This window comes from Osmerus mordax, chromosome 2 (assembly GCF_038355195.1).
Source record: "Osmerus mordax isolate fOsmMor3 chromosome 2, fOsmMor3.pri, whole genome shotgun sequence".
Classification (NCBI taxonomy): domain Eukaryota; kingdom Metazoa; phylum Chordata; class Actinopteri; order Osmeriformes; family Osmeridae; genus Osmerus; species Osmerus mordax.
This window is the reverse complement of record NC_090051.1, coordinates 18,149,794-18,163,806: the sequence shown is the minus strand read 5'-3', so window position 1 is coordinate 18,163,806 and position 14,013 is coordinate 18,149,794. Positions and strand designations below refer to the sequence as shown.

Here is a 14,013-nt window from a genome sequence, read left to right as displayed (position 1 = left end):
GCCTAAGGACCTGAGCCTCTATGAGGAGTACAAGCTTCGCAGGGCGGAACTCCGCCGGCACAGCCTGAACCGTAGGCGGGAAATGGAGAAGTCCCTCCCCCAGCCCCTCTTGGCTGACCTGGTGAGAGAGCGCAGAGAGAAGACCCGGCTCCGGGTGGCTCGCTGGAGGGCTAAACGCAAGCTCCAGGCCTGCCTAATGAACCAGTCGGCCCAGGTTACCAGTGCAGGGCCAGCCCAGGCCCTGAACACCCAGAGCCAAGCCCCGGCAGTCACCACGCAGCAGCGGAACAACACTGTCCCCTCCTATGGTAGCCTTTTGTTTAACCGAACTCACTGTAACTCTGACTTAGCTTATCCTGGTTCTCTCCAGTTAAACTCCTCACCTTCCTCCTCGCTGTTGCTAGGACACAGCCTGGTAGAGACTGTCAATCACGCTGCGGTGACGTCCACTTCCTCGTCTTCCTCACAGGCACAGCCAGGTCTGTCATGGACGGACTCTGAGATCTTTTAATGATAGACCCAATCAGGACAGGGTTTTTTTTTTTTTTTAAGAGTGATTTTGTTTGTGTCTGAGTAAACCTGTTGGTTTGGATTTTAGTTTTGGACATGAATAGAATAGTTTTTATGGCTATAATGTTTGACACTGGTGAATAATGTTTAAGTTCAGATAAATACAATACAAAATGACTGATCAGTTTGATTGTGATGTTATGATATCAAAGGAGCAAAATTACTTAAGTGATGGTTAAAATGTCAATTGTATTTATTTGTCACAATTGTCTATTTAAGAAGAATTAATATTTATGCAAGGAAAGTCTTTGTATAGCACATTTCAACAACAAGGCAATTCAAAGTGCTTCACATAATGTCGAACGTTAGGCATGTTGAACTTATCCTGACATGTCTATCGATATAACAAAAACTTGATCATTGACATTTCCCTACATGTATCTATGCGTATGAAATCTTTATTTAAAATATGTAATCATTTATTTTGAAAGACGAGCAGTGAGTATTTTGCCACCGCATTTTTTCATTAACAAATTGTTTTTAATGAGGTTTTCTTGCTAAATCTCAATAAATCCTAACTGTTGAAGCTCAAGTCATTCCTCAGGTAGCAGCCACTATACATGATACAGCATCAGGTCACACACCCCCACCTGACAGTGTGATGTGTGTAGGTTTGTTGAGCATCTTAACCATTAACGATCTTCTGGGAGATGGCTGCAGGCAGAGTGTAAAGCAGCAGGGCGATGAACAGAGCAGTGATGAGGAGGACCAGGGCTATGATGATGTATTTCTTGTAATTCCTCCAGATCAGGTGGAAGAAACACTTGAAGGGGTTCATGAACCAGGAAAAGGAGGTGTCGGGGCGGCTGATGGGTGAGAGGGAGGGAGACTTAGTTGCGTTGAAGAATTTGGGTGAACAGAAGTGTTTTCTAACCGTTTTAAACACGAACGCCTTGACTAGAGCATCTTACTTGGGTTTCTCTAGTGGTTCTGGCTCCTTGCGTGCTCGTCCAACTGGGTTTTTGTCCCTCTCTTCTGCGGTTAAAAGGTGGAACTCTGCCTCAACCTTCCCCTACAGGAGTGAACACAAACCCTGGGTCTAAGCTAGTGCTAGGCTTCTAATAATGACACGTGGTCTGCAAGAGTCTGAAAGGGTTATATGACGACACACATCTGCTTTACAAGGATTGGTAAAGAGGCCCTGTTAGCACAGAACTGGGAAGTATGACTTGAGTGGTACCGTGAGTTCCTCGGACTTGACGAAGGGCCACCAGCCTCTGGAACGCTTTTGCTGAAAGATGGAGATCTTCTCCATGCTGTCACCCAGCATGTCCAGCTTACAAGCTTTGGCTGACTTAGCCCCGCGAGGAAACCCATGCAGGTCTAACTCCACCGTGCCTAGGAACGCACACAAATCACCTGATGGCCCGTCTTTGACATTCAGCTCATTTGACCCTCTTGGAAATGGAGTTTGTCTCACCTAGGAAGTCATCAGATGACAGCCTCTCAAAGTCCCAGACCTGCAGCACCAGAATGGCAGGGAGTTTTTGCTCGGTTTTGTCCAGAGAGAAGATGCTCTCCCTCTTGCTGACCACCACCACTTTCTCAGTCGGTAGGTAGCTGAAGGGAAACACGAAGCGCCAGTTGAAGTTGCCTTCACCTGTCAGAGAGTTGTAGTGGACATCAGTTTCCTGGCGATCGTCCTCAAAGCCCTTTAACCACCTAGATATAGGAGAAGATCACAGTACAAATGCAGTTTAGCCAGAATCAATACTGTGTACTTTTGTATCGGTGTAATTTGGAGACAGCATAATCACATACAGTAGATGGTTCTCCTCACCCTTTGATATAGATGTCACTTGACTGTTGACCCGTGAGGAAGTTGGTGTCCTCCAGAATCACATCCTCAGTGTTCCAGATGATGATCCTCAACTCATACCTTAGCAGAAGACACACAGTCAGCTACATGCTGTATATGTTTCCTTACCCAAGCAGTCTACGCCACACATTAACATGTATCAATCTGCAAATGTAAAAGTACAGTTACGGTCAATGGTAAGTGAGTGGTCAGAGCCTTACCCTTTGGGTTTGCGTGGGGATATGTCCACTGAGGGTCCAGGGAGGGGCATGTCCATAGGGAACATTTCCACCCACATCTGGAGCTGACCCTATGCATCCGCACACACGATGATGTACAATGGGATGTTTGATAGTGTTGACTAGAATAAAGGCAGGAGAGAATAGAATGGAATAGAGTGTAAATACCTGGTCCATGCCTGGCCTGGCCTTGTTGTAGAGTGAGCGCGTCTCAATGTGCTCTGGCACCAGTCTGAGCCCCACCCCAGGTATCTCGGCCCACCTGTGGAGGATCTTCAGAGCCAGGTGTTCGTAGGACTCCACTGTCTGCTCTGTAAGACAGCAACACGGCAGCAGTCACACACCCCTGTCTGGATGTAGGTTAGGGCTTCACTGTGGTACAACACATAGCAGTTATATACTCTCTGACACCATAGATTACCCTCGTCTGAGAAGAGGGTTTTCCCTGTGAAGACCTTGTCGCCAATGGTGATTTTTCCTGGTGTAAAGTGGGGCCCGTCTAGATCGTTGTCTTTACAGAGTTTCATCAGCAGCTCTGAGGGCTTCAGGGAGTCCCTCCATGCATTGTACCCGTCACTGAATCAAAAGAAGCAGTTACAATTGAAACAACAGATGGCTGTCAGATCTGAGGGTCAGATGGCTGAGCGGTTAGGTCTATTAATCAGAAGGTTTGCCAGTTGGATTCCCGGCCGTGCCAAATGACGATGTGTCCTTGGGCAAGGCACTTCACCCTACTTGCCTCAGGGGGAATGTCCCTGTACTCGCTGTAAGTCACTCTGGATAAGAGCGTCTGCTAAATGACTAAATGTAAATGTAACAACCCACACACTTATTTGGAGTATAAAATATTGCGACGCCTCCTTGAACACAACTTTGACTAACACTGAATACTCGGTGGCCAGGCCACAGGTGGCCCGATGGTGGCTGTAGAAGCGATTCTCCAGGTCGATCTTGGTCTCTCCTATGAAGTCGTCACCCCCCACCAAGTCGTAGTCGTAGATCAGGATGGTCAGCAGGGACTCCTTAGGAAACGTCGCCTGGATCTCAAATGACCTGAGACAGTAAAGGAGTCCGGGAGGACAAAGTGAATGAATCTTAAAACCTTGCATAGATCTCCGACTCTGTTTGTGTTAAGTGTCCTACCTGCCGAAGACAGGGTTGAGTTGTTTGGGAATGTAGTTGTCTCTGTCCTTGATCTCGGTTTTTCCCAGCTTCAGGACGATGTAGGGGTCCGACTTCCCATCTGGGTCTGCTGGGTGGAGGTTGGCAGCCTGGGAAGCACAGCAGTACAGTAGGGAACCATGGAGCACAGATAGCTTGCTCAACTAGATCACACACTAACACTTTACCAGTCAACTCATATTATCAGTCAAAGTCTTTTAGAAAGAGACTAAACTGAATATAGACACCACCACTCACAGAAACTATGTAGACACGAATGAGGACGTCGACCGAGTGATTGGAGGGGATCCCGCGGTTGACCTTGAAGTGACCCGGGTCTGGAGTTTCCTCCCACTCTTCATCTTCAGTCAGCTTGTACAGACAGAAGCGACCCTGGACGCACAGTAACCTGGGATGTAATCACTGATGGACAAGTACAGTACACTGGTCATCTACAGTATATGGATGTATAGCCTATGAACTGTATTGGATGGATCTCCAACCTAGAGACAACTCTGGAACAGGAGATTTTTTAAATATTTTTTTTCCCCTCTCGTGTCCGGTTCTCTTACCAAGAACAGATCAGATCAACTGCGGGGTAGACCCACCACCGGCATAACGTTACTCACCTTGAACTTGCCCACGAACCTTTCATCGCACGTTCCGTCCTCATCGTTGGCCTTGCCCCTGAACAGCTCAAAGGTGTTCACCCAGTCATCAAACGGACCAAACTCTGCCTCCAGTTCCTTGTCATACAGCTGGAAGGGATTGACACAGTCTCAATCAACGTGGTGATGAATTGGCCAGTCCTTGTGGCCCACTGTCACATGTTTGTGTTGTATTATTATTGACATACAGTACCTGCAGTGTGGCCAGTTTGCCACTTAGCACATTGACATCTTTCACTTTGGGTACTTTCTTCTTTTTATCATCAAACTGCTGGCCACCAACTAGCAAAAAAATAAAATAAAACATTTTACTTTTTCTACGCACACACACACAAACACACAGACAAAAACACACAGTTACTGAAAGGGTTGAATGTTGACCAGAAGCCCCACTGTCCTGCACTGTGGTGTCCTCTGTGTAGTGTGAAGTGTATAGAGCGTTCCACCAAAAGCAGAGAATGAAGTGAAACCCCATAAAGTCAACCAGCTACTGTATAGTTTCCTTACCCAAGGAGTCTACGCCATCGGAAAGCAAGCTTTGGAATGGAGATACTGCAAAGCACAACAATGTGTATGTGTGTGTGCGTGTGTGGTAAGGGACCACAATATTGCATGTCATAATGCCAGAGTACATTGTAAACTATAGCACCAGAGTGTTGTCCATTCAGTTCTACAGTGAAACCTGAATACCTACTTAATTAAGAGTTCTCAGTTTGATACCACAACAACCTGTATATCAACACTCACCATTCTCATACAGATTTGGAAATGGGTGCCCGTCTCTTAGCTTTGCCTGCAAGACAAATCATAACATCCATTCAATTTCATCTCAAAGGTGGATCTTAATTCATATTCTTGCCCATTGCAACATCACACATTTGACTGAAGCTTCACTCAGTGCTTCACTCACTTCACTTAGGTAAGTCCGTAACCCGGGTCACCCCTTAAGATGCATCCCAGTGACCTCTCGATCTGCAGTGAAGTGCTCTAACAACTGAGCTCCTGTATACCTGTATTCAGTCCCAATTCTCTCACCTGTTGGATCTTGTCCACTGAGGCGTAGTACTTGGACCACCAGTCGATGACACTCTCTGCTGATTCGTCTGCCATGGTGCGTTTTCTCCTCTTCGTCGACCTCCTCGAGCTCTGTCTGTTGTCCTAATGGACGTGAAAGAGGTTTGTAATGACAGTGTGCGTGTACGCTGGTGCGTGTGCGCCCTCTGTGGCCTTGCGTTTCCTCTCACTTTCTTCTTCTCAGGCGGCGCTTCAGAAGTGGGCGGAGCTCCGGGAGGTGCTTCCTGGTCTATGGCGATGAGGCAGTCCTCGGGGGGGATCGCTATCGAGGGGTCGCTGTCTGCTGACAGCTGGTATGCACCTGGGATAGGAAACTGTGTCAGCTAAGAAGACACAGGACCAATCCGGGGGGGGGGGGGGGGGTTCATAAGAGCCCAGCATCACGTTTAGGATGTTCACCTTCTCTGATAGGTGGGTCCAGAACCGGGGCAGGTGTAGGCTTGGCCATCATGCTGGCTGGGGGCAGAGAGAGAGGGGTGTATTTGAAGGGCCGCAGGTTGTTGATGACGTGGTTTCCTACCAGCGTGCTGCGTCCGAACGCCCGCCAGTCCACCACACTGATGCTGAGGGGAGGGTGGAGATGCTCCTTTTCTGGTAGCTCCTAAGAAGGGAGAAAAGGAGGGAAGGATAGAGAGAGAAAGAGAGAGAGAAGGGACAAAGGAGAAGGAGGGGAGGGTAAGAATCACCTCAATCATCACCATCGAGTACTGGAGAGTGTTGAAAGGAGCTACAGCAGTTAACACACGTTTATACTCATGGCCATGAGCAAAACAATCTATAGCAGGACAGGAAACTGTTACCATGTCTATGGCGTCCACCAGAACAGAGAAGTTGGGGTTTTTCTTGTAGCTCTGGATGACAGAGGAACGCAGACTCCTCCCTGCACATTCTATAAACACCTGCGGCCGGTCCACAGACAGCAGCTGTACCCTCTTCAGCTCCCTCAGACCCCAGAACAACACCTGGAGGAAGCAAGACAACACACACCTGTCTGTCATAACACACCGGTCTCTCATTACACACACCTGTCTCACCTGTTTAATTTAAAGAGCCCCTTACACTCAACATGGTTGTAAATCCCAGTGTGTGTCTCACCTCCAGGCGGTACCTGCTCAGAACAGGCCTGATGTTAGCAGGTACAGGGTAGACCAGTCCCTCAGCCTCTTCCAGCAGTGGAAGACTCTCCTCACCGGACTCTGGGATCTACAAAGGAGAGACAACTGCTGTAAATGTCCCACTGACCCGTTTCATTTGTTCTGCCTCCTACTATATATACCTGGAGGAGTTCGAAGGCAGCCAGAAGGTCGCCCCCAGACTGCCCCCCGCAGTAAATAGGGCAGTACTGCAGCTCAGGAGGAGAGTAGGGCTCGTCTGCCACTCGAACCACGGGCACTGCCACAGTGGAGCCTAAGTACTCTGCCTTGCCCTGAGGGAGAAGACAGACAGGTTCCACGAGGAGGAAGGTGGATTTCTCCAAAAATCGGAAAGATGAGATCATCCTGTGATTGGACGGATCCTGTTGTCTCTCACCAGGGCGTCGTCGTCGTACACCTCGATGACAACGCGTGGCGGCTCCTGTGCCAGGTGAGCCAGCTCTCCGTGCAGCACCAGCTTTCTCATCAGCAGTGTCTGGTTCCAGGTAGGGGTCAGGGTCTGGTTGATGATCTGGTAGGACATGGGTATAGCTCAGCGGTATCGCATTTGACAGCAAGATCAAGAGGTTGAAGGTTTGAATCACCCCTTGGATGTTGCTATGGATAAAAGCTTTTGCTAGAATAGATGAGCACATTATACATCTACGAGGGAAAGAGGGAGGATAGAGAGGCCTGAAATAACTGAGAGAGGGAGAAAGAGAAGTGTCAGTGTACCCGAGTGTAGTGTACTGTGTGGGAGAAACGCTTACTGCTGTGTTGTGGCTGTGAGACAGGAAGGAGACCCTGGCAAAAGGATCTGAGAGTCCTGTGCTGTCTGCAGCTATCAGCCCTCTGGCCTGGTACATGTGGGCTCGCAGCTGGAAATTGTGATGATCTGAGAACACACACACACACACATCTAAATGTAATCCAACTACACTACAGTGGCTTTAGCCATTTAACCCCACTTGAAGATTATACTCTATTATACTTTTGTGGTATGGATTGCAGCAGTGCTTTGTCATACCTTGATAAAGCAGGTGGTCCGGAGGGGCACCTACATGGTCCTGAGTGGCGCCCTCTTTGGGTTCCATCCCTTCAGGCAACTCCTCCAGCACATGGGAGGAGTCTGTGCAGCTCCCAAACCACAGATAGATGTCCACTTTAGCCAGCACGGTCCAACCCACCACACGCTTCCCTGGGGGCTGTGAGCAGGCAAGTGTATACAGGAAGTGTAACAGAGGTGGTTAGAAACAAGAAGCTGTCTCTAGAGGCCATTAAGCTATATATACATTTCGGTTAAGTTTTTTTTTTTTCTTCTCCAAACTTTGTTTACCTTGAGGAATAAGGTTGTAATCTTGCCACAGTCCCTGCCCCTCTCTTCTGGGTTGGCAGAGTAGAGGAGGTCGCGGGCGGAGACCCGGGCATATGCCACGCGTTTGTTGTTGCTCAGCAACCACACAAACACATCTGGGACAGTGTGTTGGGGCTGGATGAAAGGGAGAAGAGCAGTCAGTTTTGTGTCATCCCACACACACACACACGTGCACACACACACACACACACCCACACAGCGTACCTCCTCCACCAAGAACCTGAGTTTCTGTGAGAGTTTTGATGCCTCCAGGAGTATTTCCTTCACACTGAGGGATTTACGCTTTCTTTCAGCGATGGACTCGGCTTCAGCTATCATACTCTCCTGATGGGGGTAGCAGTGGCATGAACCCACACACACATACTGTACAAAACACAATATTGACTTGAATATGAGGTCACATGATATATGAAAGGCCCGTACCAGTTCTTGTTTGCACATTGTGAGGCGTTTCTTGTCCAACATTGTCAGCTGAAGTTTCTTTACCTTCCCATCTGTAAAGGCTATGAAGTGTCTGCAGAAAAGATTGTAATCACAGACACACACAATAATTTGATGACTTCACATGTTCAGCGTACAGTAAACAAACTGGCCATGCTCACGCCACCTGTCATCATAAAGTGACGGTGTCGGAAGTACCTGGCATCCATACAGAAGTCCTGAAACATTCGACGAATGAGAAGCTCCGCTCCAGGATCCGACTGCTTGTGTAGCTCTCCTGCACTGGCCATACCCTGTTCCTGGATACAGAACACGATATCACCGTCACTCCCAGTGCATTTCCCAGATGTCTGGTCAGGTAGTGTAAGGCGGAAGCAGGTCGACATACAAACACAGTGGCGATGTTCTCCAACATGTTGGAATTGTAGAGACGATAGGTGCGGTCCTCCCAGCGACTGAACACATGGACGCATGGCTTCTTTCTGCCAATGGGCAGGTGCATGTAGTACCTAGACACACAGAGACGCACTGGATTACCGCATCATCCTCCCGAGACCGCAGTCCATCTGCACACAGGACCGTTTGTGGAAGAGAGACGACCATGGGGTGATGGGGTCTTCACCTGTTCCCGTCACAGATGAGGGGCTTCTCTGAGGGGGTGGAGGACTTGCAGACGTCCGAGGTCTCCAGCAGGGGGGTGCCCTCAGCCTCGGAGCTCTCCACCTTTTTTCTAGTGCTGGGCTGAGACGGGTTCTCTAGGGCATTCCCAAAGTTCCCTAGAAACACACACACACACACACACACACTGTGAGTACGATATATACTTTGTCACCAATTGATTTGTTTAGATGTAAAAGGTCTCTCAAAAACTTTAATGTACTGACCGACAGAAAGTTCAAAGCTAACTGGCTTGTCCCCGACCTTCCTGTCAATCATGGAGGCTTCAAACAAAGCTCCGAACAGCAGAAAGGTGTCCTTGTCAGTGTCGCTGGCCTGAGGAGAGCAGGACAGGGTTCAGATCTAGCTCTGACCAACAGCTTCAGATCGATAAGGATATATGTCATTGCAACCTAGTAGAATGTGACCGGTAAGGGAGTGTGGTGGTGGTTAGCAGTGGGATGAGTGTCCCTCACCTGAGGTGGAGACTCTATTGGCATCACTTCTGCCCCGAGAGCCTTGGCTTTCTCCTCTTCTCCTGCCCCCCCGCCTCCACCTGCCCCCCCAGTGGGGGCCTTGGGGTCCTTCCCTCCAGCTTTCCCTGCTTTGGTATCTTTCACGCGGGGCGTTTTGGACTCCGCCGCACCCGGCCCCCCTGACAGGATCTCCACCGCTAGCTCAAGGTAGACGCGCCCCCTGAAGGACACGCCCTCTCCCACACCCTCGTTCAGCTCAGGGTTGTCGTCCACCAGGGAGAAGTTGCGGGCAGAGCCGTAGAGGTTGACCCAGGCTGGGCCGAACGTGGGGAGGAAACCTAAAGAGAGTACAAAGAGAGAAAGTCAAAGACAGACAGAGGGACAGAGATTGAGAAAGAGAGAAAGAGAGAGAGGCAGATTATACCAAGTAAATATTGTGATAATCATCAGTAGGAAAAAAAAAAAGCTTTCAAAGACATGGACAGACCTTTGTCACCATCTTGCTCATTAGAGATCCTGCGCAGGTCGATGTAATGTGTCCCTATGGCAACATCATTCATGCTCCCTTCATCCCACACCTGAATCTTCAGCCTCTGGCACAGGGGAGGGAACATCTCTTTGAAGACCACCTGCTCGTTCCACACCGGGTCTGCTGTGCTCTTCTGGGTCGATGTTCTGCCCTGGGTCACACACACGGTACACCTGGCTCAAGTTCAGATCCTTTCCTCTGCTTACTTAACCTAACCTGGCACCAAGCAGAAGCCTCTAACGTTCGACCAACTGAAAAAAGAATGCAATTAAACTAGTTCAATTAAGTCTCAAACACAGCAAACAAGCCAGAAGTGAAAAAACTAGAAGTGAAGAAACTAGAGGTGAAGAAACTAGGAAGTGGGACAAAGGACATTTTCCTTTCATACCGTTTGTCCAAAGAAGGACACCACCAAGTATGGGTCTATGAGGGCCGTGTTGTCCCCTATAAAAGCTTTGGTGACGTTGGCCATGATGTTGGCCATGATGTTCTTGGGCAGACCCTCGGCCCGGTAAACCTTCACGTAGAACCGGGCCCAGGGACGCTCTGATGGGTAACCTTCTGGAAGGAGCAGGTTCCTGGGTCAGAGAACAACCAGTCAGGGACACCTCAAACCACCTTTCAGTATCACACATACAGTAGGGGGATTACTGCTGTGATCCATATTCTGCACAGACGCTCAAGCAAGCTGTGTCAATGTTTTCGTAGTTTTGTGTGAAAAGGATCACTGTGTTGTGTATGTGTGTGTGTGTACTGGATAATACATTATGTGTTTGTGTTACTGTATGTGTGTGCGCCTCTCACTTATCAATGTTCTCCTCAGCGTCGCTGAGCTTCTGGGAAGGCTGCATGGCGTCTCCCTTGCCTGTCACAGCGATGTCACATTTCAGGTAACCTTTGACCCCTGTGCGGATGTCTGCAGGGTCAGTCAGCACTGCCCACTTGTTGGTGAACTGATGACCTAGGCAGGACAGGGATGGGGACAAGAAAGAGGGAGGGAGAATAATAAAGCCCGGTGTGGACACACTAACACTTCTAACGTGCCAGGGTGAGGAGTGGAAAGGGTAGAAGAGAGAAAGAATATCAAAGTAAGTTAGAGACAGAGAGAGACAGAGACAGAGACAGAGACAGAGACAGAGACAGAGACAGAGAGAGAGAGAGAGAGAGAGAGAGAGAGAGACAGAGAGAGAGAGAGAGAGAGAGAGAGAGAGAGAGAGAGAGAGAGAGAGAGAGAGAGAGAGAGAGAGAGAGAGAGAGAGAGAGAGAGAGAGAGAGAGAGAGAGAGAGAGAGAGAGAGAGAGTGGTGGGGAGGGTAATTCTACCAGGCTGTCTGTAGACTGTCCCAACATCCAGCTTGAAGGATCCAACACAAAAGCTTCTCATGATTTTGGAATGCATCACCTGAGAAGGAGGGAAGTTTACTTTCACTTTGGAAGACACAATTGATGCTCAACACAAGCGTTTTAGTGTGTCTTTTCCTTCCTTATTTACTCACTGAAAATTTGATGATTTTATCAAAGAAGGTCTCTTGGTGGCCAAAGAAGTCAAACACGAAATACTGTTTCAAAAACAGAGAGGAGAGTTAGACTTCCACATCCTACAACAGTCTCGTGTGAAGAGCCTGATGTCAGAACAGGTGAAGATCCTGGGCGGCACCTCATTGTAGAAGGGAGCGCTGGTTCCCTCTTTGACGGTCGTCTGCTTTTTCTCATCCCCTATCTCTATCACCACGCTGGGGTCAATGTTCTCTCCAACCAGCTGTCGGGCCTCTGTGATGTTGATGGCTATCTAGAGGACACAGATAAAGGCACGATTCTTCCCTCAACTGAGGCCTACGTATATTGGAAGTTGACCTGATTATTATTATTATTATTATTATTATTATTATCAGTGAGTCGTTTGCGACGTGTGTGTCTACCTGGAAGGACTGTGCCTTACTCTCAGCATCCAGGATTCTTGGCTTGAGCTTGTGTCTGTTAGGACAGTGCTGTGTTAGTACAGTCGTTAGCTTCGAAACGTATGTCTGGAGGACGGAGAAGGACTGGAGGGATACAGACGGATACAGTGTGCCGTGTACCTTTTGGTTTTAGGCTGGTGTCTGACAGGGTTGAGGCCTGAGGGACCGGCAAGGCTGCTGTCTTCAGGGTTCAGGCCTTCTAGATCTGCACCCGCGGCGTTAGCCTGGGCCTCTGCACCATCTAACACACATTCACACACATGTAGAACAACGTTTATAACACATATGATCTCAATGCAAACACAGTCAAACCCAACCATTCAGTAGCAGGCTGAGTTTACTTAAGTGGCTCAAGTGCAGTTCACAATAAGACAGGACCCAATCTCTCTCCCGTTCCCAAAGCCGCTTACACTGTACACAGTTTGCCGTGTTTGTTTTCAAGGCCTTACCGAAAGCACCCTTGTTTGCCAAGACCAGACCTTCTGTGTTGACTTTCTTCTTCTTCTTCACTTTCAGGCCAAACATTCCCTTCCCTTTCCTGGACACATGACCAGATCACTCTCACTCATGGGCTACAAATGCAATGCATTATATGAAAGTACACAAATACAGACATATCCAGACAAACGCCATCGCCACTCTACGGTATCTGTCTTTTTACTGTTTCACACAGACACCAATCCAATACAGTCCCATTAAACAAACTGAGCTTAGCCTTAGCATGGCATCAGGAGTCCCCGATGAACATACACATAAGGAAATTAACTAATTTGTCTAATTAATCTCTGAAAAACAGAGATCGATCAATCAATCCAGTTTAAGCTCGGGAGCGAGTTAGAGGGTTCAGAGGTGGAGGCAGGTAGCTGTGGGGCGGGCTCACCTGTGTTGTGTACCAGGACTGTGGCTCGATGGATCCATTCTGCCAGGTAAAAGTCTAAGTACTCCCTGAAACAAGCTCTCTCTCAAGAATACGTCTCGTCGCTAAATCTGACGTCTCACTTGTCTTTAATGTAGAGAACCTCAAATGACTACAGCTCCTCTCCTAACCCCGCCTGTACCTAATGTTTGATTTCTCGTGACGGGATGAAAGTTGTGTGTTTGCTGGCTTGTGGTTTTCTTTAGGAACCTGCCCTCTTAGCAGACATGACTAGTCACCAATCCCACCAAACGGTACATATTTCAATAATCTACAATACACTGATGAACGCTGCTCTAGTTCAGCTCTAGTTCAATACAGCTCTGTTTGTATTATGATGGGGCTTGTTCAACAGTCATTGCAAACACACAAAGTATAACAAGTTGTTGTAACAGCCACTCTAATCCTTAGATTGACACAGTATATAATATGAGGTAAAGTCAATGAGTGGTGAATAAATTACCTTGGTTTGGAGGCCATTTGATGTTCTCAGATCTAGAATATAACAGGTCCTCTAGACTGAAGAAACTAGCTTTATCTCCAGCTGTGGTGGGTATGAGGCACAGACTGGAGTTCACTCAGCACCTCAGAGCACAAGGAGTGATTCGTGCTACACTGTTGACTTAGAAAAGCATATGGAGACCAGACCTTCTTATGATCCCTGCTACTCATTTAACTACACCCATTATTACATGTATACTTCCTTAGGTCCTGTTTTCTGAATTTGATCAGTTGTGAGAGGTGCTGTAGAACATGAAGATGTGCATCTAAAGTGCATCTTTATTGTAATTTATAGAAGGGTGTGTTCCTGAAGAGATTGTTATGATCTTATAGAATCACGATTTACTGTCCCTCCATATGGTAATTTAAAAACAGCAGACTGCCATGTCTTATGTACATCAGCATTTAGAAACAGCATTATTTACAAGTTAGCTCCATGGTCATTTCAATCAGAGGATGATCTGGCATGCAGCCATGCATGATGTTTACTCAGAGGTTTACCAAGGTGAACAGGATCT

General features: G+C 48.0%; 1 protein-coding gene across 1 annotated transcript; it reads right to left on the bottom strand.

Moving 5' to 3' along the window:
• Window positions 1-779: 779 nt before the first annotated feature.
• On the bottom strand, window positions 780-13,073 carry fer1l6 (fer-1 like family member 6). The gene is made up of 42 exons (XM_067253508.1): window positions 12,959-13,073; window positions 12,528-12,616; window positions 12,199-12,319; window positions 12,040-12,094; window positions 11,778-11,909; window positions 11,617-11,679; window positions 11,444-11,522; window positions 10,926-11,082; window positions 10,510-10,699; window positions 10,080-10,272; window positions 9,593-9,930; window positions 9,344-9,452; window positions 9,082-9,235; window positions 8,848-8,968; window positions 8,658-8,758; window positions 8,442-8,532; window positions 8,223-8,342; window positions 7,980-8,132; window positions 7,671-7,848; window positions 7,414-7,538; window positions 7,041-7,175; window positions 6,787-6,936; window positions 6,606-6,713; window positions 6,311-6,472; window positions 5,910-6,111; window positions 5,681-5,811; window positions 5,472-5,594; window positions 5,184-5,229; window positions 4,944-4,988; window positions 4,630-4,718; window positions 4,398-4,526; window positions 4,027-4,161; window positions 3,751-3,878; window positions 3,490-3,660; window positions 3,029-3,183; window positions 2,776-2,918; window positions 2,590-2,678; window positions 2,351-2,449; window positions 1,991-2,232; window positions 1,751-1,908; window positions 1,482-1,582; window positions 780-1,376 (listed from the first exon to the last, which is right to left on the bottom strand). The coding sequence occupies exons 1-42, from the start codon at window positions 12,994-12,996 to the stop codon at window positions 1,196-1,198; spliced, it is 5,529 nt and encodes a 1,842-aa protein (XP_067109609.1). The 5' UTR covers window positions 12,997-13,073; the 3' UTR covers window positions 780-1,195.
• Window positions 13,074-14,013: the final 940 nt, after the last annotated feature.